General features: G+C 41.5%; 1 protein-coding gene across 21 annotated transcripts in view; it reads left to right on the forward strand.

Moving 5' to 3' along the window:
- Positions 1-25,784, forward strand: part of macf1a (microtubule actin crosslinking factor 1a) — a 496,134-nt gene that overhangs the window by 154,317 nt on the left and 316,033 nt on the right. For all 21 annotated transcript variants that reach the window (XM_078237840.1, XM_078237846.1, XM_078237833.1 and 18 more), the window contains exon 3: positions 23,734-23,823. In XM_078237840.1, coding sequence (XP_078093966.1) covers positions 23,734-23,823 — 90 coding nt within the window. The remainder of the gene's footprint in view (positions 1-23,733; positions 23,824-25,784) is intronic.

A 25,784-nucleotide genomic window follows, 5' to 3' on the forward strand; every position in this document is an offset into this window, starting at 1 on the left:
TGGTGCTTGTTTGAAAGTTCTGGTGATGAGGCATTCTTGCAGATGACTCTGACAATCTGCTCAAGGAACCATCCAACAGGATCAGCCATCTCCATTTCCCTCAGGGCCTCTAGGGCATTACGTGCAGACCCCTGCTTGATCGCCTTGTTGTCAAAGGTGTTTTTCTGAACAAATCTTTGAGGGACAGGTGATAAGGCATGACCCAACTACTTGGAGCGTTCTGTTCTGTCTGGAGACAATACACATCTCTTTAACCTGTGTTTAATGTTCCCTCCACCCACATTATCTGTACCTTTAAGACCTGGCTGGCTGTAGAGATTTGCATTCCAATTAGTATTCTGTAACTTGATTTCTGTGTCTCTGTGCACTGTTGGAGAACAGATTTTCACTCCATCTGACGAAGGGGCAGCGCTCCGAAAGCTTATGGTATTTGCTACCAAATAAACCTGTTGGACTTTAACCTGGTGTTGTGAGGCTTCTTACTGTGCTTACCCCAGTCCAACGCCGGCATCTCCACATCATATCTAGATAAGAGCAGCGTTGGGTACTTTTTTTTTCTTCCCTTATCTGGGGATTTGTGCATGGTGTCCTATTGGACACGATCCATTTTGGATCTCCAGATGAACTTGAAGATGGCTCGGGTGACTGCGTTGGCGCAGGATCGGGGTATGGGCCAGCAACCCCAAGGTTGCCTGCAATAGAAAGGGACCATTGCTCCCACCTGCTCATTTTCTGCTTTAGCTTGGCAGTCCCTCCTCCCAGCTTTTGCTGCACACCCCAGTTGCTCCGAACCATATCTCCAGCACCTTCAGGTAATCTAACCTGAAAGTGAAGGGGACAAAGAATCGGTTAGCCCAGTTCGCAAAGAACATGGCCTCGGTCTTGCCACAATTGACCTTGGCTCCTGAGGCTAGTTCAAACTCGGCGCAGATGTTCAGGAGCCTGCGCACCAACATCGGATCAGAGCAGAAGACAGCAAACCAACATGCCTCCACTGCCTGGGATTATTACTCCTCTTATGCCTAGATCCTTCCTGATGGACTTGGCAAAAAGTTCTATGCAACATGCAAACAGGACAGAGGAGAGAGGGCAACCTTACTTAATGCCAGATTTGACCTGAAAGTTTTCTGATTCCCATTGATTGAAGCTGCACTTCGGATGTTTGTGTAGAGCAGTTGGATCCAATTGCAGGTTCCCTCCCCAAACCCCATATCGCACATCCATCATGTAGGTGTGCGATATTCTGTAAAACACCTCCTCCTGGTGCAGGCTGATGAGGCAGGTGTCCACCCTCCTATCCTGCATGTAGGCAATTGCATTCGCACATAGGCAATTGTATCCCTGAGTAGCGCGAGGCTATCGGAGATCTTCCTGCTGGATACAGCACAGGTCAGATCAGGGTGGATCACTGACTCGAGAGCAGACTTGACCCGATTGGCGATGACCTTGGTTGAATTTTATCATCAATGTTCAACAGTGAAATAGGTGGCCAATTTCTAATTTTTTCCCTTCCCCCTTCGGCTTGTAGATAAGGGTAATGATGTATTTTCTCATGGATTCTGACATGCTGCCATCCAGAAGCATACTCTTGTACACTTCCAGCAGGTCTGGACTGATCTAGTCCCACAGAACCAAATACAACTCGGCCAGTAAGCTGCCGTTTCCAGGAGTCTTACTCGTCTCAAAGGACTTGATGGTCTTTGTCAGCTCATCCAGAGTCAGTGGTTTCTCCAGGCTCTCCTCGTTGTCACATAAGATCTCCGTGATAGACGACAGGAAGTGCTGTCTGTTGACTTCAGGTCATACAGTCTGAGATAGAAGGATTTGCTGATCCTCAGAACATCAGCTGCAACTACTTCATTGAACCATCTTCTTTCTTCAGGCTGCTGATTACAGAGCACACTCTGTGCACCTTTTTGGGAGTAGTAATGCAAGCACATTTCATCCTGCTCCACAGAATGGACTTTAGACCGGAAGATGACTTTGGAGGCCTCCAAGGCAAAGAGCGAGGCTTGCTGGTTCTTCAGCTCTGGAAGATCCTCCTTGACATCAGCCCCTATCGACTGCAGCAGATTCTGCATGTTTTTCTGGAATCGGGACATCTCTCTCTCAGCTTTTGAACACCTTTTAAAGATGAAGAAACTCTTGATGTTCCCCTTGATTGCTTCCCACCAGAGTGATGGAAACTCGAGGGGTTTCAAGGTTCTCCAACCTTTGTAATCTCTTTTGAGTTCCTCGATGTTCTCTGGGGTCAACCTTTTACATTACACTTCCATGTCCCCTTGCTCACCCTCTGATTTTCTTATAGGTTAGAGTTGCCAGAGGGAAGCAGTGGTCAGATAAGAACAGCTTGACGTTGGCAGACCTGACTGTGAACGCATGGGGCTTAAACAGGAAGTCTGTCCTGGAGTGGCCAGACCTGTCTGGCTGCAAGCATGTGCTTCTATGCTTCGCTCCATTTGGTGAAGACATTATGCAGCTTGGCATCTTTTTACTATTTACATCAGGAGTCTGGATGTGGTGCCTAGTTTGCTATCGGTCCTGCCGGATTGTCCAGCCGCATCAATGATGCAATCGACGTCACTGCCAGAATGACCAGTCAGTAAGTGGCCAGCAGCAGTGGGAGCTGCTGAAAGACTGCCAGCCGTTCACTCTAAAGGCTGGGGCGTACACCTAAATCAGTCTGAGGACAGCGTTTTTGAAGTCTGCAATGAGAGTGTTAGTAGAGAATAATCAGTATTTGTGTTATACTTTGGTTGAGAGAAATGATCACATCACCCCAAAGGAAACTTTAACCACAGATAAGTGGGTGCAGCATTTGGGCGGAAGTGCTGTTCACCTTGTAATATTTAACATTTTGTAAAGCGGTCACGGGCATTCAGCCTCTGATCTTCGGGTAAGCGTTCTCCAAGGCGGCCTTCACGACACACGACAGCGCAGAGTCGCTGAGCAGAAACTGATAGCCAAGCTCTGCACACATGAGGACTGCCTGAACTAGGATCTTGGTTTTATGTCACACTATCAGTAACCTCCACAGCTTGCCTCCTGGACTTGCAGAATCTCACTGGCTGCCCTGTCTGGAGACGATACACATCTCTTTAACCTGTGCTTAATGCTCCCTCCACTTACATTGTCTGTATCTTTAAGACCTGGTTAGTTGTAGGGATTCTCATTCTAATCAGTATTCTGTAACTTGATTTTGTGTCTCTGTATGCCCTGTTTGAGAGCAGATATCCACTCCACCTGACAAAGGAGCAGCGCTCCGAAAGCTAATGGCACTTGCTACCAAATAAACCTGTTGGACTTTAACCTCGTGTTGTTAAAACGCTTACTGTGTTTAGCCCAGTCCAACGCCGGCATCTCCACATCATAAGAAAGTTGCGGCAGGGAAATATTCCGTCAAAATCCAACATACGAAGGTGGCATCATGCAAAGGTTGCTGCCCTTAATATATTTTTGTAGCAGAATGTCTGAAAGGACTATTCACTTGCAAAGCAGTGATTATCTTGACCTGTACAGGACTTTTCACGACCAGACATTGGTTCACTGATTGCTTAACAAATCAAAACCACCGTCAGAAATTATAAACCTTAAATATCCTATACATGGATACAGTATATCTCCTGTATATGCAAGAAGAGAGGGGCTTGTTTTTCTTTGAATTGAAACTATGCTAACCAGTGTCTGAATTTCCTTTTTCCCAGCAGACAAAAGTGGCACAGTGGTTACCACTGCTGCCTCACAATGCCAGGGACCTGGGTTCAATTCCCGGCTTGGGTCACTGTCTGTGTGGAGTTTGCACGTTCTCCCCATGTCTGCATGGGTTTCCTCCGGGTGCTCCGGTTTCCTCCCACAGTCTGAAAGACACACTGGTTAGATGCATTGACCCGTATAGGCGCTGGAGTGTGGGCGACTAGGGGAATTTCACAGTAACTTCATTGCAGTGTTGATGTACGCCTTACTTGTGACTAATAAATAAACTTTAAACTAAGTTTTGAGCAGTCTCTGAATTGTAGATGTTGGGAATCCCCAGTTTTAAAAAAATTGACCAATCGTGATGTTGGTTGAATTAGTGTTATTAGAACAAGGCCTCAAATTTTCCTTTCCTATCGACAGGCAAGTGTTGGATGGGGGGCTAAAATTTTGAAGATTATTGTCAGCCTCTAGATGGCTCTGATTGCTTCCTCTGAAAGCAAATGGGAAGCTGCTTAAAATACAAAGGTACAGCCTGACGATATTATAGCTGTATTACAATGTTGAAGTGAAGCCGGGGTGAACTTGTACTGTCTGTTGCCTGGCAACTGAACAATGATGAAAGGCCAAGGAAAATTCCACTCTTTGCCCCCCCCACCCTCCTCCCCTTCTGCCTCTATTGTTTGGCAACAAACTATCAGCCTGAAAACCCTCCTACTGAGCTCCAGAAACTTTTCCAATTGGTTCCCAGATGTTTTTTCTGCCACCAAATTCATAGTCCTGCCACCAGCCAGGTAGTAAATCTGGACAGTTGTTGAGTGGGACCCCCACGGGGGTGGCACAGTGGTTAGCACTGCTGCCTTACAGCACCGGGGACACGAGTTTGATTCCCGATTTGGGCCACTGTCGATGTGGAGCTTGCACGTTCTCCCCATGTCTGCGAGGGTTTCCTCCAGGTGCTCTGGTTTCCTCCCACAGTCCGAAAAACATGCTGGTTAGATGCATTGGCTATGCTAAATTCTCCCTCAGTGTGCCCGAACAGGTGCTGGAGTGTGGCGACTAGGGGATTTTCACAGTAACTTGATAGCAGTGTTAATGTAAGCCTACTTTTGACACTAACAAATAAACTTTAAACAGGAAGTTTTGTTAGTTTCTGTATTCCTAGGTCCTCCAGATGTGTTGCTGCACTTCAAGCATTACAACAGTGACGATACTTTAATAGCATTTAATTGATTATGAAGCTTTGGGGCATCCTGAAGTTGTGAAAGACAAGTAAATATATAAATGGCAACAAAAACTGAAGATATTGGGAAAACTCAGCAGGTCTGGCAGCATCTGCGGAGACAGAAAATAGAGTTAATGTTTTGAGTTCATATGACTGTTAATCATACAAACTTGAAACGTTTAACTCTATTTTCTCTCTCCACAGCAGCTGCCAGACCTGTTGAATTTTTCCAGCATTTTCTGTTTGTGTATGTTTCCAGCATCTGCAGTATTTAGCTTTTATGTACATGCAATTTTATTTCTGTCCTAATTACAACCAATGGGCCATATGAGACATGACATAAATGTTGCCCATATGATATTTAGTTGGGTACTAACTTTTATAGGTAACATTTTACTTGTCTTATTTGTTTCTGTTAGTTTTGCAGTCACACTCACTGGTATTACATGGTTAATGAAAAATGATCAAAGTTGAACAAAAAGGATATTGTATAAATATGAATTTGTTGCTGATTTAGCTTTATTTAATTCTAACTTTAAAGTAACCAAGGTTGTTGTCTCCTGCTCATGATATATTCAGATCATGTTTGTAGTGGTATTAAACTACAAATAAACAATGGGCTCTCATTCCTACATTGTTCATATGACAGTACAAAGCAGATGTATATCAGCAATTCAGAGTTTCAATGCTGGTGGGATTTTTAATTAAAACTTGAACAAAGCATATCATTTTTCAATTGCATATTAAGTATGCCAATGTTAAGATCTCAGAAGCATTATTAATGACTCAGAACCATCAAAAAATAGATCTTATAAATTGTCTGATATGTCCTAATATAAAAATGACAGTCCAATAAATAACTAGCTGTGATTTGCAAGTTTGTTTTGCTGTTTTTAATAACCTGTTCATTTATAAATTAGTTTAGATCAGTACATTGTTTATCCATGTTAATGCATAGTCAATTGAAACTAGGTTGCAATTGTTTATAAAAATGGTTTTTATAACATTATTTGTTGTTAGCTTTTCTCCGGATGTTTACGCCTTCTTACATAGCATTAACAAGAAAACGATCCTCACTTGCCCTTGCTCCATTGATAACCAGTCTTTACCAGAACACCCTGGCCTTGTAGCTTTTTGAAAAGCTGCTTTATCTTGCTGCCCCTCTCGGATTTCAAAAATCTCCCAGAAACTATTATTTCCCATCCTCTATATACTCTCTTATGGGCTATTTTTCTTCGTGTTTTGGATGTTTTGTGCAGAATACTTAAGAAGATTCCGATGAATGCTGTTAGCATGATGGTAAGGATGCCCCTGAATTTGCTAGTGTAAATGTAGCCTTGTGATGATGCTTTGTTGGCCTGAATTGTAACGACAGAGTTGGAATGGAGCTGAAAAGCTCATTATCTCTTAAGGATTTCAGTTTGGTTCAATTATGCTCTGGATCTTGCCTACCTATCTCATTTCCCATTCGAGGTGTATTCTCCATGGGTACCTTGGAATGACAGCTCTATGAGGGAGTATTTTCAAATAGTTCAGGCTGTTTCTTGAAGCAGATTTAGGGTAGGACATTGTGGTTAAAATGTAATCGCCAATCCTCTTTCATCCTTATTTCAATAGTTTCAGGAGGGGCTGGTGGAGAGATGGTATGAAACAATACTCTGTTTAAATTATTGAGCTTCTGCCAATTCACAGATCTCAATGAATACCCAACTTGTATTGAAACAAAAAGGGAAAGTTGTGTAAATGTATCACGGTTTTCCTTCATGGTGTAAACTAAATGCTGTGGCATTAAATCACTGCAAGACAATGGTGTACTTTATAAAACTAGGCATATCCTAATGTGGGGTATACATTCTTCATTGTTGTTTGTATTACTAAGGTCTTTATGCATTCATCAATTTAATTCACTATGCACTATAAATATGTAGCACATAACTTTATTTGTCTCTGACATGCCCAATTGGAGAGTTATATCCTTACTGTAACATGCTTCATCGCATACATAACACCACTGATGCTATCAAATTTCAGATTCTGCCTTTTACTTTGAGTTGCAAATTCAAGTCTCTCTCCCTTTTATGGGGTATAGTTAGTAATGAAGATGTTAGAGTTTAAAACCGAGTGAATTGACACTTTTAAGATGTTGGTACAAAGTAACTGTACAGTAACAATTAAGAGTTTTTATGGGCTTTTAATTAAATATTAACAGAAGAATACCATTTTCAGTTATATTTTAAATACTGCTGAATAATTAAACATCACCATGTTTAGTTTTTCTTTTTTGCGCAAACGTTTCAATTTTCCTGAATCCTACTGATTAACTTGAAACAAATCAGTGCTCCCATGTTTGTTAACCAATTAGATGGTTCAATCTTGACTAACGTGCACACTTCTTTCAGTCGAAGTATTCCTGTGATGTATAGTAAAGTTCATTTCAAGGAATTTATTTTATTCAGGATGTTTTGATTTCCTTAAACTGATTCTCTTAAATTGTACATCAATAGATGCTTAAGAAAGCCAGAAGCTACACCTCTCAAATCTAATCTTTCTATTTTGTAGACATGGGTGGTGAGATATGCAAGAAAATAGTTGCAGATGTCCTTGTCTATGGTCAAAATGATGGGAGTAGTGAGGCTATGAAGGGATTATTGTAAATATAAGCATGGAGAATGAAAGATCAAGGGAGGACAGGAGGGTAGTGAATTCAGAACAAGCTTCAATGAAAATTGAAAGGCTTGAACAGGATGAGTTGCTTAAAGGAGGAGTAGATCAGAGATGTAGGTGGGGAGAGATCACTTGTGTTTCGGTGAAGAGGGCCACACTATAACTTTAATAGAAGAAAATGAACAGGTGATGGAAAATAAAAGTTGCTTTAGCATTCTCTGAAGTTTGTGAGATGGTTAAAGCTTGTTATTTTTATCCCTATTTGTTTTTTAAAATATGGGTGAGGTGCCTAGGTATAGTCTTTGTCACTAAAACTCTTAAACACGGTTTAGGCTGTCAATATGGTTGGTTGAAAAAAAAAACAGCCTTACATGAAAACTTTCAGTACAGCACCTCTTTGAGATTTGTCTGCTATATATGGCATCAACATATGTTGTTGAGTTTGAGGTTGCCTTTAGCACCACCCGTAATGTGCTGAACCATAACTGGAATACTTTGAAAGTACAGATGGCACATTAACCCTTTCATTCGCGTACATCGGCACACATTAATTGCTCAAAAGCTGCTTTAACTTTTTTTTCCAAGATATTAATTCTAAGTCCAAAAATTGGAGTAACAGGACTCCTAGTTCATAATTAAATATTGCATTATCATAGATTTTTTTGTTTTTATCCTAATCTATAAAGAAAAGTATGCTCGCTATGAAATTGCTGGTACCTGTATACCTGCAAACACCATTGGTTTGAATTTCGCTATTTACTGTGTTCAGTTTGGATATTGTGGCAGACACATTAATTAATGCGTATATGTGCTTTTTTAAAAATCTGTAATGAAATTTCAAATAGCTTATAGTTATTGTCAGAAATAAATTATTTGACACTTGCAGTGCATAATAAAGCAGTATTGTCAAGTAGTTCGCATCCCCCTCATCGCAATTTTGTTTACCTGTGCAAATCTGTGCACCTAACCATGTGTGATTCAAGGCCTTGAAACTTCACTCATCCATGATTTAAAATGTTAACTTTGCACTTAAACACATGGTCCTGAAAGGTTAATAAAGCGCTTGTGCGGAAACCATAAAAAATGTTGTTTGAGGTCTTTCCCATGAAGGAACATGCTGTCACTGCACATTGGCAGTCTCCACGTGCCCGTGGGTTGCTGTGATTTATAGCATACAGTGCAGTATTTTGCAGTACAGTTACAATACCAAACAGCACTTGCTAAAAGTCAGAAAACGCCCAGGAAAGCGATGACACAATCTGAAAGAGACCGAAATGGCTCAAGTGCTGCCGCGGTGGCCAGGGAGTACTCTGCAAATGAATCCACAATCACATGCATTAGGTAGTCGGAAGAAAAGACCAGTATTAGTGTCTCTGGCAGCCATAACCGCCAAGTTAAGTTTTGAGAGCAGGAGAGAACTTGGAGAAAATGGAAAAATTATTCAATTTTTGGGTAGAGCAGCAGCATGGGAAGGAGATGGCATAGTGGTATTATTGCTAGACTATTAATCCAGAAACTCAGCTAATGTTCCGGTGGCCTGGGTTCAAATCCTGCCACAGCAGATGGTGGTATTTGAATTAAACAAAAATACCTGGAATTAAGAATCTACTGATGACCACGAAACCATTGTCGATTGTCGGAAAAACCCATCTGGTTCACTAATGTCATTTAGCGAAGGAAATCTGTTGTCCTTATGTGGTCTGGTCTACATGTGACTCCAGAGCCACAACAATGTGGTTGACTTTCAACTGCCCTCTGAAATGGCCTAGCAAGCCACTCAGTTCAAGGGCGACTAGGAATGGGTAGTAAATGCTGATCAGCCAGTCCCACAAATGAATAAAAAAAGTAAGACCCCAGTTAAGGTCCAATCATTTGAAACAAAGGGCTTGAATTGTACCAGGACATAGAGTAGTAAAGAAGGCAGTATCGGTGTCACCAGTGATAAAGGTGGTGCAGAAGGTGAGTTTCCTATTACCAAAGCATTCTGAACCAACACAGGATGATCCATAATGTGAAGTTAACTGGGGGAAGCTGTTTCAGGAGAATTTCCTTAGGTGCTACATTGAGGAGAGAGGCTACCAAGCAGAGCAGGTTTTCAACGCAAATGAAACCGACCTGTTGTGGTAGATAGAAGCTACAGGGAGGTAGCTAGTCCTAGAAATGATACGTGAGTGACGGCTAGAAGGGGTAAGAAGCAGTCAGAGCAGCGATCCCCTGTTCCTCTGTATAACAAGTATTCCGTTTTGGATACTGTTGGGGGGGGACGACTTAACAGGCGTAAGCCATGAGGTACAGGTCTCTGGGACAGAGTCTGTCCCTGTTGCTGAGAAGGGAAGGGGGGAGAGGAGTAGAACAGTAGTTATTGCGGACTCCATAGTTAGGGGGATAGACAGGAGATTCTGTGGGAACGAGAGAGACTCGCGGTTGGTGTGTTGCCTCCCAGGTGCCAGGGTCCGTGATGTCTCGGATCATGTTTTCGGGATCCTTAAGGGGGAGGGGGACCAGCCCCAAGTCGTGGTTCACAGAGTCACCCAAGACATAGATAGGAAAAGGGATGGGGATGTAAGGCAGAAATTCAGGGAGTTAGGGTGGAAGCTTAGGGCTAGAATAAACAGAGTTGTTATCTCTGGTTTGTTACCCGTGTCATGTGATAGTGAGGAGACGAATAGGGAGAGAGAGCAATTGAACACATGGCTACAGGGATGGTGCAGGAGGGAGGGATTCAGATACCTGGACAATTGGGGCTCATTCTGGGGTAGGTGGGACCTCTACAAACGGGATGGTCTACACCTGAACCAGAGGGGTACCAATATCCTGGGGGGGGGAAATTTGCTAATGCTCTTCAGGAGGGTTTAAACTAATTCAGCAGGGGGATGGGAACCTGAATTGTAGCTCCAGTGTACAGGAGGTTGAGAGTAGTGAGGTCATGGATAAGGTTTCAAGGTCGCGGGAGTGTACCCACAGACAGGAAGGTGGTTTGAAGTGTGTACACTTCAACGCCAGGAGCATCCGGAATAAGGTGGGTGAACTTGCAGCATGGGTTGGTACCTGGGACTTCGATGTTGTGGCCATCTCGGAGACATGGATAGAGCAGGGACAGGAATGGTTGTTGCAGGTTCCGGGGTTTAGATGTTTCAGTAAGAGCAGGGAAGGTGGTAAAAGAGGTGGAGGTGTGGCATTGTTAGTCAAGGACAGTATTACGGTGGCAGAAAGAACGTTTGATGAGGACTCGTTTACTGAGGTAGTATGGGCTGAGGTTAGAAAAAGGAAAGGAGAGGTCACCCTGTTGGGAGTTTTCTATAGGCCTCCGAAAAGTTCCAGGGATGTAGAGGAAAGGATTGCAAAGATGATTCTGGATAGGAGTGAAAGTAACAGGGTAGTTGTTATGGGGGACTTTAACTTTACAAATATTGACTGGAAAAGCTGTAGTTCGAGTACTTTAGATGGGTCAGTTTTTGTCCAATGTGTGCAGGAGGGTTTCCTGACACAGTATGTAGATGGGCCAACAAGAAGCGAGGCCACATTGGATTTGGTACTGGGTAATGAACCAGACCAGGTGTTAGATTTGGAGGTCGGTGAGCACTTTGGTGATAGTGAACACAATTCCGTTACGTTTACTTTAGCGATGGAAAGGGATAGGTACATACCAAAGGGCAAGAGTTATAGCTGGGGGAAAGGAAATTATAATGCGATTAGGAGAGATTTAGGATGCATAGGTTGGGGAAGGAAACTGCAGGGGATGGGCACAATTGAAATGTGGAGCTTGTTCAAGGAACAGCTACTGTGTGTCCTTGATAAGTATGTACCTGTCAGGCAGGGAGGAAGTGGTCGAGCGAGGGAACCGTGGTTTACTAAAGAAGTTGAATCTCTTGTGAAGAGGAAGAAGGAGACTTATGTAAAGATGAGACGTGAAGGTTCAGTTAGGGCGCTTGAGAGTTACAAGTTAGCCAGGAAGGACCTAAAGAGAGAGTTAAGAAGAGCCAGGAGGGGACATGAGAAGTCTTTGGCAGGTAGGATCAAGGAAAACCCTAAAGCTTTCTATAGGTATGTCAGGAATAAAAGAATGACTAGGGTAAGATTTGGGCCAGTCAAGGACAGTAATGGGAAGTTGTGCATGGAGTCCGAAGAGATAGCAGAGGCGCTAAATGAATATTTTTCATCAGTATTCACGCAGGAAAAAGACAATGTTGTCGAGGAGAATACTGAGATACAGGCTATTAGACTAGACGAGATTGAGGTTAATAAGGAGGAAGTGTTAGCAATTCTGGAAAGTGTGAAAATAGATAAGTCCCCTGGGCCAGATGGGATTTATCCTCGGATTCTCTGGGAGGCTAGGGAGGAGATTGCAGAGCCTTTGGCTTTGATCTTTATGTCGTCATTGTCTACAGGAATAGTGCCAGAAGACTGGAAGATAGCAAATGTTGTCCCCTTGTTCAAGAAGGGGAGTAGAGACAACCCTGGTAATTATAGACCAGTGAGGCTTACTTCTGCTGTGGGCAAAGTTTTGGAAAGGATTATAAGAGATAGGATTTATAATCACCTAGAAAGGAATAATTTGACTAGGGATAGTGAACACAGTTTTATGAAGGATAGGTCGTGCCTCACAAACCCTATTGAGTTCTTTGAGAAGGTGACCAAAGAGGTGGATGAGGGTAAAGCAGTTGATGTGGTGTATATGGATTTCAGTAAAGCGTTTGATAAGGTTCCCCACGGTAAGTATTGGAGGGCCGAAGGGCCTGTTTCCTGTGCTGTACTGTTCTTTGTAAGCTATTGCAGAAGAAACAGACGCATGGGATTGAGGGTGATTTGGCGGTTTGGATCAGAAATTGGCTAGCTGTAAGAAGACAGAGGGTGATGGTTGATGGGAAATGTTCATCCTGGAGTTCAGTTACTAGTGGTGTACCGCAAGGATCTGTTTTGGGGCCACTGCTGTTTGTCATTTTTATAAATGACCTGGATGAGGGCGTAGAAGGATGGGTTATTAAATTTGCGGATGACACTAAAGTTGGTGGAGTTGTGGACAGTGTGGAAGGTTGTTGCAGGTTACAGAGGGACATAGGTAAGCTGGGCTGAGAGGTGGCAAATGGAGTTCAATGCGGAAAAGTGTGAGGTGATTCACTTTGGGAGGACTAACAGGATTACAGAGTACTGGGCGAATGGTAAGATACTTGGTAGTGTGGATAAACAGAGAGATCTCGGTGTGCATGTGCATAGATCCCTGAAAGTTGGCACCCAGATGGATAGGGTTGTTAAAAAGACGTATGGAGTGTGAGCTTTTATTGGTAGAGGGATTGAGTTTCGGAGCCATGAGGTCTTGTTGCAGCTGTACGAAACTCTGGTGCGGCCACACTTGGAGTATTGCGTACAGTTCTGGTCGCCGCATTACAGGAAGGATGTGGAAGCATTGGAACGGGTGCAGAGGAGATTTACCAGGATGTTGCCTGGTATGGTGGGAAGGTCTTATGAGGAAAGGCTGAGGGGCTTGAGGTTGTTTTCATTAGAGAGAAGAAGGTTAAGAGGTAACTTAATAGAGGCATACAAGGTGTTTAGAGGATTAGACGGGGGTGGATAGTGAGAGCCTTTTTCCTCGGATGGTGATAGCTAGCACGAGGGGACATAGCTTGAAATTGATGGGTGATAGATATAGGACAGATGTCAGAGGTAGGTTCTTTACTCAGAGTAGTAAGGGCGTGGAATGCCCTGCCTGCACAGTAGTGGACTCACCAACATTAAGGGCATTTAAATGGTCATTGGATAAACATATGGATGATATTGGAATAGTGTAGATTAGAGGGGCTTTAGATTGGTTTCACTGGTCAGCGCAACATCGAGGGCCGAAGGGCCTGTACTGCGCTGTAGTGTTCTATGTACTCGTGACAAAGTTTCAGTTACATCTTTCACCTTCTGGAAGCAGCCCCTTGCAGTTCAACATCCCCAAAGCAGTAGGGATAATTAATCACTCGTGGGATAAAGTTAGAGCTTGAGCCATAAATGTCTGCTGGAAAACAGCTTGGCCTAAGGCTGTGTGTGATTTTTACAGGATTCCCCAGTGTGGAAGCTGAAGTGGCCAAGGTTGAAGACGTGTCAAAATAAGTTGGAAGGGAAGGATTGAAGGGTTAAGTGGTCGAGTTGTTTCAATCTTATCAAGAGGCACCCTCCACAGAAGAATTGATTTAGCTCACGAGATTAAATGAACCTAAAGAGGAATGGAAAGAAGAGTCTAACATGGCTCAATTCACAACCAAGATGATGGCAGATCTCAAGGTCAATCAAAGATTTGAGAAAACAGGCAACTGACCATGATGCAAGCATGGAAAGAATCATAGAATCCCTACAGTGCAGAAAGAGGCCACTCCGCCCATCGAATTTGCACCGACACTCTGACAGAATATCTTACCCAGACCCTATCCACGTAACCCCATGTATTTAATCCCACTCACCTATACATCTTGGGGCACTAAGAGACAATTTACCATGGCCAATCCACCTAACTTGTACATCTTTGGACTGTGGAGGAAACTAGAGGACCAGGAGGAAACCCACACAGACACAAAGAGAATGTGCAAACTCCACAGAGTCAACCAAGGCTGGAATTGAACCCAGGTCTCTGACCCTCTGAGGCAGCAGTGCTAGCCACCTTTTGTAGAATGATTGCTCCTTAGTGAACTTTACAACATTGAAAAACAAAAGGCGCATCCCCTAGTGCCAGTGAATTAGCAGGGTAAATATGTCGGGTCACTGTCTGAAACTCTCTTCTGATATGATATACCCTGCTACTGGGCCATGTGACCTGGTTTTCTTTCATGTCATTTTCTCTTTGCACAGGTGTGCTGGGCCTGTCCTTGGCCCAAAGAACTCAATGTTGAACTATGCATGTGCCACCAGCCACCCTAAAAAATGTTCTCCCAGTGTAACTTTCAGTTGCACTTTAATAGTGTCTTTGGCAACTACCCCGCCCAGATTTCACAATTTCTCACCGCTTCTGTAGCTGTTGCTCAATCAGTTCCTTAATCTAGTGTTGATCCCCCTTTGCTCAACATAATCCCTGCACTCTCCCACACTGGCTATTCACCCTGGTATAGCCCCAGTTTGCTCCTTAAAGTACATGGGGCACAGAACTGATCTGGAGCATGTCCGATACAGCTATTCCTTGCTAGATCTGGCTAGGTATTAGAGTTCATTATTCTCTGCCAAAATTGCACACCATCCCAAATCATCTTGGAATATCAAGATAAATCCCACGCTTCTTTTCTCTGTGAGAAAGTCTCCTTAAACCTCTCTTCTCTTCCCTTTTCACCCTCGCCTCCAAAAAAGTGAGAGGAACTCATGCACATTGTCACAAAGTTTGAGTATACTTGAGTCTGTGTGGAGTTTACACATTCTCTTCGTGTCTGCGTGGGTTTCCTCCCACAGTCCAACGATGTGCGGGTTAGGTTGATTGGCCATGCTAAAATTGCCCCTTAGTGTCCTCAGATGTGTAGGTTAGAGGGATTAGCGGGTAAATATGTAGGGATATGGGTGTAAGGCCTGGGTGGGATTGTGGTCGGTGCAGACTCGATGGGCCAAATGGCCTCTTTCTGCACTGTAGGGTTTCTATACTTGTTCAACTCCCTGCACTGCATCCATTCTTCCCTAATCCTGAACTTGTATCATTCTCCAACTTCTCTTCTGTCATATCTTCTGGAATTTTATCTTGATCATGAAACTCACCTTCTAGCTTCTTCACTTATTCCCACCAAACTTCTGACCAGGTGTCTTCTGGCCCCCATACTAGTGGAAATAGTATATTGTTCCCTTTTAAGTTTGGGCCTCCCTTTTCAAAATAAACATCATACTCCCTACCCTTCAGAAAAGAAACTGCCATCCCATCTTCAAACTCTGTTTCAACCCAAGTCCTCAGACGTGGTAGCAACGTATCCAGGCCCACTCTCAAAAAATCTTTCTGCTGACTTTATATCCCTACCTGTTTGCAACTTCCTGTCACTTCTTTGGTCCTTACTGTTGTGAACCCAGATTTGATTGATTTTATTTGATGTAAACATATATTTTTAAAATCTTATTTAATGTTTTTAGATCCTGTTTGGATTTCTTCCCTTAACTACTGGAATAATGTCTTGATTTAAAAAAAACATTGTGCACATTCTATTCAAAGTTCACAGCTGAAGACCAATTTTCAAAATAGTTTCACCATAAGTGAAAGTTAATATAGTTTGTATGCCAAAGTGTGGGATTGATTAAAGATTGTAAACATTTGAGAAGAGGAACATTCATTAGGAAAATTGAAATAATCAATGAGTGAACTCATTCAGTCAGAGCATTTGTGAACTAACATAAGAAAATACTTTTGAAGTGAGGTTTTTGTGATAAATTAATAAGATGTTGCCAATGAGCCCCACTGCATTTGTTCTTTTACCTCTTGGCAAGCATAACGTCCTCAAAGGCAATGCTGCTTGTCATTTTTGGTGCATCTTTCTGCTACAACAATTATTTACTTTGAACAGGATGCAATTTGTAAATGGGAATTAAGACTGAATTATCCTGCTTTCAGTCAAGAACAGAGCTTGTACTTGTTCATTCCTAAACAATTAGTGGAAAAGAAAAGGTATTACTGCTTTCTCAGTTTGTATAAAATTGATAACTGCTTATGTATGCTATCCATCATTAGTATCATTATATTTAGGCGATAGAACCACATTAGTGCTCCACAATGCGGAGGTCTGCAAGTTGAAAGAACATGAAGATAAAGTTGTGGACCATATGTGCTGGTAGCTTAAAGTTTGCCAATATCTCATTGCTTTTCAACTTTACAATTTGTTGTGAGACCTGGGTTCTAACATTGTTACATAAAGGCGAGTCGAATGGCTCAGCGAATTGCTGTGACAATTTTGCTTGTGACCAGATGCTTGGATCCCATAGCTAATGTTAATATCTCTATCTCCATTTGAACTCTTTTCACTCAACTGGGTGTATTCAGAGCAAGCATGAGGTCAGCTTGGTCACTATATCTTACAAATTCATTCATTGCAACAAAAGCACAACAAACCCATTCTTGTTTACCTGATTGTACTGCATTCAAATTCCAAAGAGCTATCCTAAATGGATTCAGGTGATACAGTTCATAAACCGGGGCACTGCAGTTATAAAGTGAATGGCAACTGTAGATCCAGCAAAGGGGTAGATCAGGAGCACAAGAGAACGCATTAAACTGCACAAGTAGGCCAGTGCCTACCAGTGCTTTTATACAAAGTTTAAGATGTTTTGTCATTAATAATCCTTAACAATTATAGCCCAGAGGAAGCTGATATGTACATTTTGATTCTGCACAATATTGGAGCGAATAAGATCTTTGCTTGTTTGTTATGCACTCACTATGAAATTTTACCTGACTAAACCCATCTCAGGATTCTGGGCGACAGTAGAAATAGAGAACTTTGTGCACAGTGTGACCCTTCTTGGAATAAATCTGCTTTGTATTTCAAGGACATATTCTCAAAGATCTTTTCAAATAACCTAAGAGACTGGTAAAAGATTGACTATTCAGTAGAGTTATCGTATTACTGTCACCTTTGGACTTGAGTCATTTGAGAACAAGCCTATCTATTTGTTGAGATCTGCATGTCAATGATACTTGACAGATTCTATTCAGAACTTGGTATTTATTCAGACTGTGCTGAATAACGAGTCTCAAAAGAATAAATAGTAATTTGGGAAAATTTTTAAGCAGCATAGATATGAATGAATTCCTCTATGTACCATCAAAACATTTAAAATCTATGAAGTAAACAATTTGCAAAACATTGTCTCTATTTACGCCACGGGTACATTTAGTTAACTTTTTGGCAGCGCTGCAATCATTGTAAAAAGACAAAAGTACACTTTGAACTAAATGTATCTCTGTTAAAGATTTAACTATTTTTGTAATGCACTAACCACATGTAAAATTGGACTAAATGGAACTTTCATAAAACCGTTACATACATTTTCTGTTTATATATTTACTGCAAATTAAAAGGAAGTTCAGTTTAAAAATAATGCTGACATTGTAGATGACATAATAGCATTAACTTTTCTTCAGATAGCTGGTTGATGCTTTCCTATTTAACAATGCAATTATTACATCTTAAGACACGTGTAAATCAAGAAGGTAAGAAGAGAAATACTGCCATTGTACTTCAGTACAGTTTACCGCTGGCTCCAGGCCCTGTTTTTGCTTCAGGAGGATGGTGTAGACTTGGTCACTTAGACTAGTATTGTGCATTGTTACTAAAACTTTGGCCCAGCTGTGCAATGAATTCAGTAATGTCATAGTTGAAATTCCATGTGGAAATACTTTGTCTCACCTCTGAATAGCTCCATATGCTGTTGCAAAAGGAAATGTTTCATAAAGGATTCAGTTCAGTGTTTGCTGGACATATTCATGAGAAAGGGAGAATCCTCCCTTAGTGGAGGCTTGAATTGACATTACCACTATTTTAGAAGCAAAAAAAAATCATTCTTGTATAGAATAAAGACCTCATCAAACAAACATAGCTGACACACATATGGGACATTATGGGACATATGCTGGTCATATCAGTCATATTGTACCTCTGCTTGAAACTTTGACAATGTCACGCTGTCCCCCCCCCACCCAATCCAATGAAGGCCGTTGAGTTGTCAACCATTGTACCTTTGCCAAGCTCTGGGCCCAGTTAACCTCAAACCCATGGTGGAAGTTTTTCCCAGTGTCAAACACACAACCAAAAAAAGCCCTCTGCAAGTAGCTTGAAGGATGATTCTGGTTTGGAACATTTGCAAAGTGAGTGATGTTCACTCATAACCCAAGTTAATCGAAGATAATCCAAGTGAACAGATGGCAAACTGGATATTGCATGTTATGTGGACTATAAAATTTGTAAATAAATGGTTAGAAGAAGAGAACAGGGTGTTATTGCATTCATGGGAACATGAGAAAAAGGAGCAAGAGTAGATCGTGCAGCCTTTTGAATCTGCTCCGCCATTCAATGAGAAGAGGAGATACTGGAAAGGCTGACTATCCCAAGAGTAGATAAGTTATCTGGTCCAGATGGCTTGCATCCCAGGTTTCTAAAGGAGTTGGGGGTGAAGATAGCAGAAGGACTCGCCATATCTTCCAATATGACTGGAGGTACCATAGGATTGGCGAGTGGTAAATATGACACCCTTATTTAAGAAGGTACAATCTTAATAACTAAGGTCCGTTTGTTTCAAAATCCTTCCCCACCACTATCAAGGAAAAATCAGCAGGCAGTTAGAGAGGCTTGACTAAATTAAGGATAGCATAGATTTATAAAAGGCAAATCATGTTTGACTAATCTAATTGAATTTTTTTATGAAGTAACAGAAGATTGATGAAGGGAATGCAGTAGATGTTATCCATACAGATTTTAGAAAAGCTTATGACAAAGTACCATGTAAAAGGCTGGTTAACAAAATTGTGGCACATGGAATACAGGGGTCAGTGACAGCTGGGTAACAAAAATGGGCAAAAAATGTTTTCTTTTCATATTTGAGGAAGGTAGACAGTGATGTTCCCCAAGGTCAGTACTAGGGCCACTGTTTTTCTCAGTATATAAGTGGCTTAGATATTGGAGTAAAACTTGAAAATGGTACCAAAGAGGACATAGGCTAGCAGAATGGCTCATAGAGTCAGAGTCATACTGTGTAGCAGAGGCCCTTCAGCCTATTGAGTCTGTATCGACAAAACTACACTAAATCTACACTAATTCCACTTTCTAGCACTTGAATAGCCTTGAATGTTATGACATTGTAAGTGTTCATCCACATACTTTCTAAAGGTTGTGAGATTTCCTGCCTCTACTAGCCTCCCAGCCAGTGCATTTCAGATTCCCACCACCCTCGGTGAAAAAAGTTTCCCTTAAATCCCCTCTAGACCTCCTGCCCCTCACCTTAGGCCCCCTTGTTATTGACCCTTCACCTAGGGGGAACAGCTGCTTCATATCCGTCTTGTCCATAACCCTCAAAATCTTATACACCTTGATCAGGTCCCCCCTCAGTTTTCTCTGCTCAAAAGAAAACAACCCCTGCCTATCTAGCCTCTCTTCATAGCTCAAATGCTCCATCCCACGCAATATCCTGGTTAATCTCCTCTGCACCCTCTCCAGTGCAATCGCATCCTTTCTATAGTGAGGCAGCCAGAACTGCACACGGTACTCCAGCAGACAATGAGCAGACAAGTAGGAGATAGAATTTAATATAGAGAAGTGTGAGATGATATATTTTGGCAGGAGGAATAGAGAAAGGCAATGGAGATTTAATGGCAAAATTCTAAAGCTGTACCAAGGACAGAGGGACCAGGGGTGCATGTACCTAGATCTTAGAAGGTGGCAGGACATATTGAGAGTGTAGTTATCAAAGCATATACAATCTTGGGCTTCATAAAGAGAGTATAGAAAATCAGAGACGTTATGCGGTATCTTTCTAAAGCTCTGGTCAGGGAACAACTAGAGTATTGTATGCAGTTCTGGTCATCACATTTTAGGAAAGATTGAGGATACCTGAGAGGGTGCAGAGGAGCTTTTACCAGAGTGGTTCCAGGGCTGATAGAAATTTAAGTTGGAGAAGCTGGGGTTACTCTGCTTGGTGCAAAGTAGATTGAGGGGAGATCTGATGGAAGTAAACCAAGGTTATGACAGGTTTGTATAAGGAATGATGAAAAACTCTCTTTAAATTAACTGATGGTACAAGGACGAGAGGACAGAAATTTAGGGGTTTGCGCAAGAGATGCAATAAAAAATGTGAGTAACTTTATTTTACACTCAATGGTGATGACCTGAAACTCGCTACCAACATGGGGGTGGAAACCGAGGCAATCAATAATTTCAGAAGGAAATTGTATAGACATGAAGGAAATAAACTTGCAGGCCTATAGGGATAGAGCGAGGATTGAGGTTCACTGAATACTTGAAAGAGAGGCAGCATAGGCTCAATGGGCTGAATGACTTTCTTTGATTCAAATGGCGCTAAGGCCATTTTAGGGTGGGCTAACTTTCAGGGTTTAGGTCCTAATCGGGTTCCCAAGCACACTGCAGCTTAAAAATACAAAACCACCTGCGGTAAATCATTTTTGTACCACTTGAGCTTCATACTGAGAACAACATAGACATGTCTGCTACAAAAACACATTTTAAAATGTCCAGTGATGCATTGGCATTTTTAAGGGCTTTTATGATAGAATATAGTGAACATGCCCCACCCCTCATATTTGTCACTGGTTATCTACTGCCTTAACTTTTAACCAATTTTCCCAGTATTTTGGCCAACACTGCCTTCATTCCATTTGCCTTTATTTAAGTGTAAGAAACTAATTTCATACCCAAGTTTCTCAGCCTCACTCAAATTGTGAAATTCTGTCATATTGTGATCAGTCGTTTGTAGGGGAAATGTTACCACGAGATCATTATTTATCCTGTCTCATTACCATGTTTAACATAGAAACATAGAAAATAGAGGCAGGAGTAGGCCATTCGGCCTTTCATGCCTGCTCCAACATTTATTTTGATCATGACTGATATTCAATATTCAGATCCCTCCCTCCCTTCCTCCCCCCCACACCCACTTCTCCCCCCTGCCCCATATTCCTTGATCCTTTTAGCCCCAAGAGCTATATCTAATTTCTTCTTGAAATCACAATGTTCTGGTCTCAACTACTTTCTGTGGTAGTGAATTCCACACATTCACCATTCTCTGGGTGAAGAAACTTCTCACCTCAGTCCTAAAAGGTTTACCCCTTATCCTCAAAACTATGAACCTGAATTCCAGACTCCCCCACCACCAGGAATATTCTTTCTGAATCCACCCTGTCTAATCCTGTAGAATTTTATAGGTTTCTATGAAATCCCCTCTCACTCTTCTAAACTCCAATAAATACAATCCTAACCAACTTAGTCTGTCCTCATGATAGGCCTGCCATCCCAGGAATCAGTCTGGTAAACCTCCGCTGCACTCGTCCTGAGCTCTGATTGATTGTAAGGATATCCTTCCTCTGATAAGGACACCAAAACTGCAAATAATACTCCAGGTGTGGCCTCACCAACGCCCTGTGCAATTGCAGTAAAACATCCCTATTCCAATACTCGAATCCTCTTGCTATGAAGGCCAATGTACCATTTGACACCTTTACTGCTTGCTTTCAGCGACTGATGCACAAGCACACAAGGTCTTGCTGATTATCCACCCCTCTCAAGTTTTGATACCAAAGTGGGTAAGACATGTCCCAGGTTGGCCCAGAATGTATTGTTTTAAGAAACCCTCTGAATATACTCTATGTATTAGTACAATAGTATACATTTTGTTATGAATACTGCAGGCATTCAGGCACAGTTTTTAACTTTGTCCTTTTCCCATTTTTTGCCATCGCTGGTCTTTTCTGCTGGTGCACACTTAAGTTTGTAAGCTGTCCCTTCATGCTGCACTTTACTCAAATTGCCAAGCTGCTGTAGTACCTTGTTACCCATTTGATATTGTACATCATCTCTCTCAAAAACCTTCTCTACTGCCCTATATGCAACTTGCCAGTACGTTGGTCCCAGCACGACTCACTGTTCCAACAGTACAGCCCCACTTTCCCCAGTACTGGTGCCAGTCCCCATGAATCTAAACCCATTTCTTCCACAGCAGTCTTTGAACTATGCATTCATCTCTCTAATCTTATTTACCCTACACCAATTTTCTCATGGCTCGAGTAAATATCCAGAGATTATGACCTTAAAGGTTTGGCTTTTTAATTTAGCCCCTAGCTTCTCATAGTCCCCGAGCAGAATTTATTTCCTAGTCCTTTCCATGTCTTTGGTACCAACATGGACCACGGCAACTGGATCCACCCCTTCCATGGCAAGTTCCTCTCTGAACTCTGAGCAGCTGTCCCAAACCCTGGCACGGGGCAGGCAATACCTTTTAATTGAATCTTGCAGTTCAGAAAATACTCAGAAGCTAATGTCTGAATTTTAATGTACTAAAGCTACTACTTTCTACGAAGAACTAAGTTCCTGAGGTAATGTTTATAAGATCCTTTTATTTAAAACATGTGCTTTAAGGGTTAGATAGGTGTTACATTTCTACTATGTTAGAATATCCCCATTGGAGAGTGACCAGATACAACTAAACTGCAGTGATTTTATATATGATTATGTATTATGGCTAAACATTTGCCTAAAATTAGCTTTGCTGACAAAAAAGGAGACCATTTGAAGTTTTTTCATATATTTATAGTTACAATGGTTATTAATCCTTTGAAATGAATCGAGCTATGAGATTTGATTCACTTTTCCAGTGTAAAATTATTGAGCCACACCCAGTTTGTTACTCATCGTTCTATTCATGATAAATTAAATGTTATTTCTTCCTACACCACCCCATCCTCTCTGCAAACAAGTTTTCTGTTAATTGTTCACATCCGTTGCAACAGTTTATTAGAATATCTGCTGAGGTAAACTTAAATGATCTGTGATGCAAGAAAGTTGAGGTTGAGTGCTGTGTAACAGAGTAGGTGTAGATTGTCACAATCTTCAGTTTTGTAATTTCGATAAGTGTAGATTCACAACTGGAAGTTATTGTTCTGTCTGCAGGTTACTGTGACTTTAAATAAATAATTCCAATCCCCTTTGAAAGAAGGCTCTTCAAATGACAACTCTGCGTTTTTTTTTAGAAATAGTTGTTTACTGTTGAGCGAGAGTAGTGTTACTCCACAGACACTGTTGTCAATTTAGTACTTGGTTTTGGTTGATGCAGCCTATAGGCCAGGGCAATCGCTCATCCGACTGGCCTTCAGGCAGTCAAATCCCCAGGGGTACAGAGGACACCTAGGGGAAAGTAGAACAAGTGCTTCTGATCTTTTGTCTATTGAACTCTGCTGCTACTGCGCATGCATGGACAAAAGAAGAGGTTAAGAGTAACTAAGTCTACAATCAATCTCGTGCGCACTGTCCAAGTTCACAAGTGAAAAATGGTTACTTTTTGGAGAGCTGTCAACTGCAGAACCATATCCCAGGATGAATTATCAATTTCAAAAAAGGAAAAAGGGAGTGAATCTGAGTATTTTAGACGTGTCAAAATTTTGATCGCTAAGCTGTGAAGTGGAAAAATGGCTTTAAAATGATTTCTGGTTTTGTTAGGTACGGAAGCACATAAATGATCTTTATGAAGATCTACGCGATGGACATAACTTGATCTCCCTCTTAGAAGTCCTCTCTGGAGTGGCTCTGGTAAGTGTTTTTTAAAATAAGTTTAAGTGAGTACATTGCAGAATGCTCAAGGTGAGCTCTGATTGATTGTAAGACTGAAGAATTTTTACAATATATCATTATGAGTAAAGATATTTGTGCTCTGAGCCAAATGATTGGCCTGTTTAATTAGAAATCTGGGCTGTTGAAATTCTTCAACTCCTGAAGACTTTTCCTTCATTTTTACACATGTATTTATCAACAATGTTGTATGAGTTCAGTGTATTGTAAATTGCGTTGTATTGAATAGAAGCTATATGTCAGCAAAACGATTGATTACCTAAAATGTCAGTATAAAAGCAGTTTTGTGTTACTTGTCATTTATTCTAAACTCCTGAATTCAAGCTATCGTATTCACACCTGGTTTTGGACTCTGAACTACAATTGAAACGAGACTCTTGTTTGTATGTTTTGCCTGAATTAACTTGCACTCAGTGCTTTCCATATAACAGTATGACAGAGAGTGATGACCCCAGTATCATTTCAAATGATGCAATGCTCTCTCAGAACGTTGTACACTCGACTTGATTTGGAGAACACACTGATGACATCTAGTGGGTGACAGTCGGTACTCCAAAATTTTTTAAATTGAGTCTCCTATATGTATCACCAACCAGTGCCAGAAATAGAAAGAAATGCTCTGAGATAATGAATAAGATGCTCTTATTTATGTAGGAACAAAAGTTAGCTGTTCAGCACCTTCAGTATGTTCAATTATTCATATACACAAACACAAAATGCTGAAAAATCTCAGCAGATCCGACAGCATCTGTGGAAAGAGATAGAGCTAAAGTTTCGAGTCTGGATGACCCTGGATTCCAGCATCCACAGTAATTTGTTTTTATTTGTGTTCAATTATTCAGTTAGGCTATACCTCAACTCCATTTAACCTACCTTTGCTCCATATCTCTTGATATGAAATCTAGATCTTGATCTTGAAAATTTTAATTTGTCCAGCATCCATAGGCTTTTCAAGGAGGAATTTCCAGTACAATTTGTGTGGGGAAAACACAAGTTTCCTGATTTGACTCCTAAATGGTTTACCTCTAATTTTAAGATTGAGCCTTTGTTCTGTATTTTAGTAACATAGAAAATAGTAATTGCCCTACCAAATCCATTTTACACTGTTAAGCACCTCAACCTTCTTAAATGAGAGGGATACTAGCCAAACGTGTGCATTCTGTCCTTCTAATCTGACCCCCCACTAAGTCCAAGTATCTTTCTGGTGAATCCGTTCATGCATCTAGGGTGAGAACAAAAGCTTTGCCATTTAGAAAACTTGACGTTTCATAGACGATCAATTATAATACTTGTTTAAATTAATATTCCATGCCATCTTCTTTAAGTACTTCTGTAGAGTTACTGAATGGATGTGTTGTATGTTTCCCAAGTGCCAGTATCTGGTGTACTAGTTAAAAATGCATTGTATTATTTAAATTTAAGCTACTGACCACAAACTCAATTTTCATTCAGTGACAGCAGAGACCAAAAGATAAATATGATTTGTGCACCTAGTACTGATTTCTTATTGTTCCCTACTTGCATTTCATGAAAAGACAGCGTGAATGGACTCCACTGTATTGCAGTTTTGCCCAGAACTATAATGACGTCATTAAATATGCAGTTCCTCCAGGAGCTATTTTTGGAATAAGTCATTCAACTAGATGTTGGTGCTCCTTCCAAACACACTGCCTGGAATTCTCCGGCTGTTCATGCCGGTGGGATCTGATCCTGCCAATTTCGCACCCCTGCCAAGGGTTTCCTGGCAGCATGAGGTGTCGTCAATGGGAAACCCATTGACAGCGGTGAGACCAGAAGATCCTGCCACCAATGAACCGTGCACCGCCTCCCGCCACGAGAAACATATCGCAGGAGGCCAGAGAATTCCTCCAATAGGTTTGATAGTGGCATTCAGTAACACCCTAACTTTTCAGCTTCATTTA

Source organism: Mustelus asterias, chromosome 21 (genome assembly GCF_964213995.1).
Source record: "Mustelus asterias chromosome 21, sMusAst1.hap1.1, whole genome shotgun sequence".
NCBI lineage: Eukaryota > Metazoa > Chordata > Chondrichthyes > Carcharhiniformes > Triakidae > Mustelus > Mustelus asterias.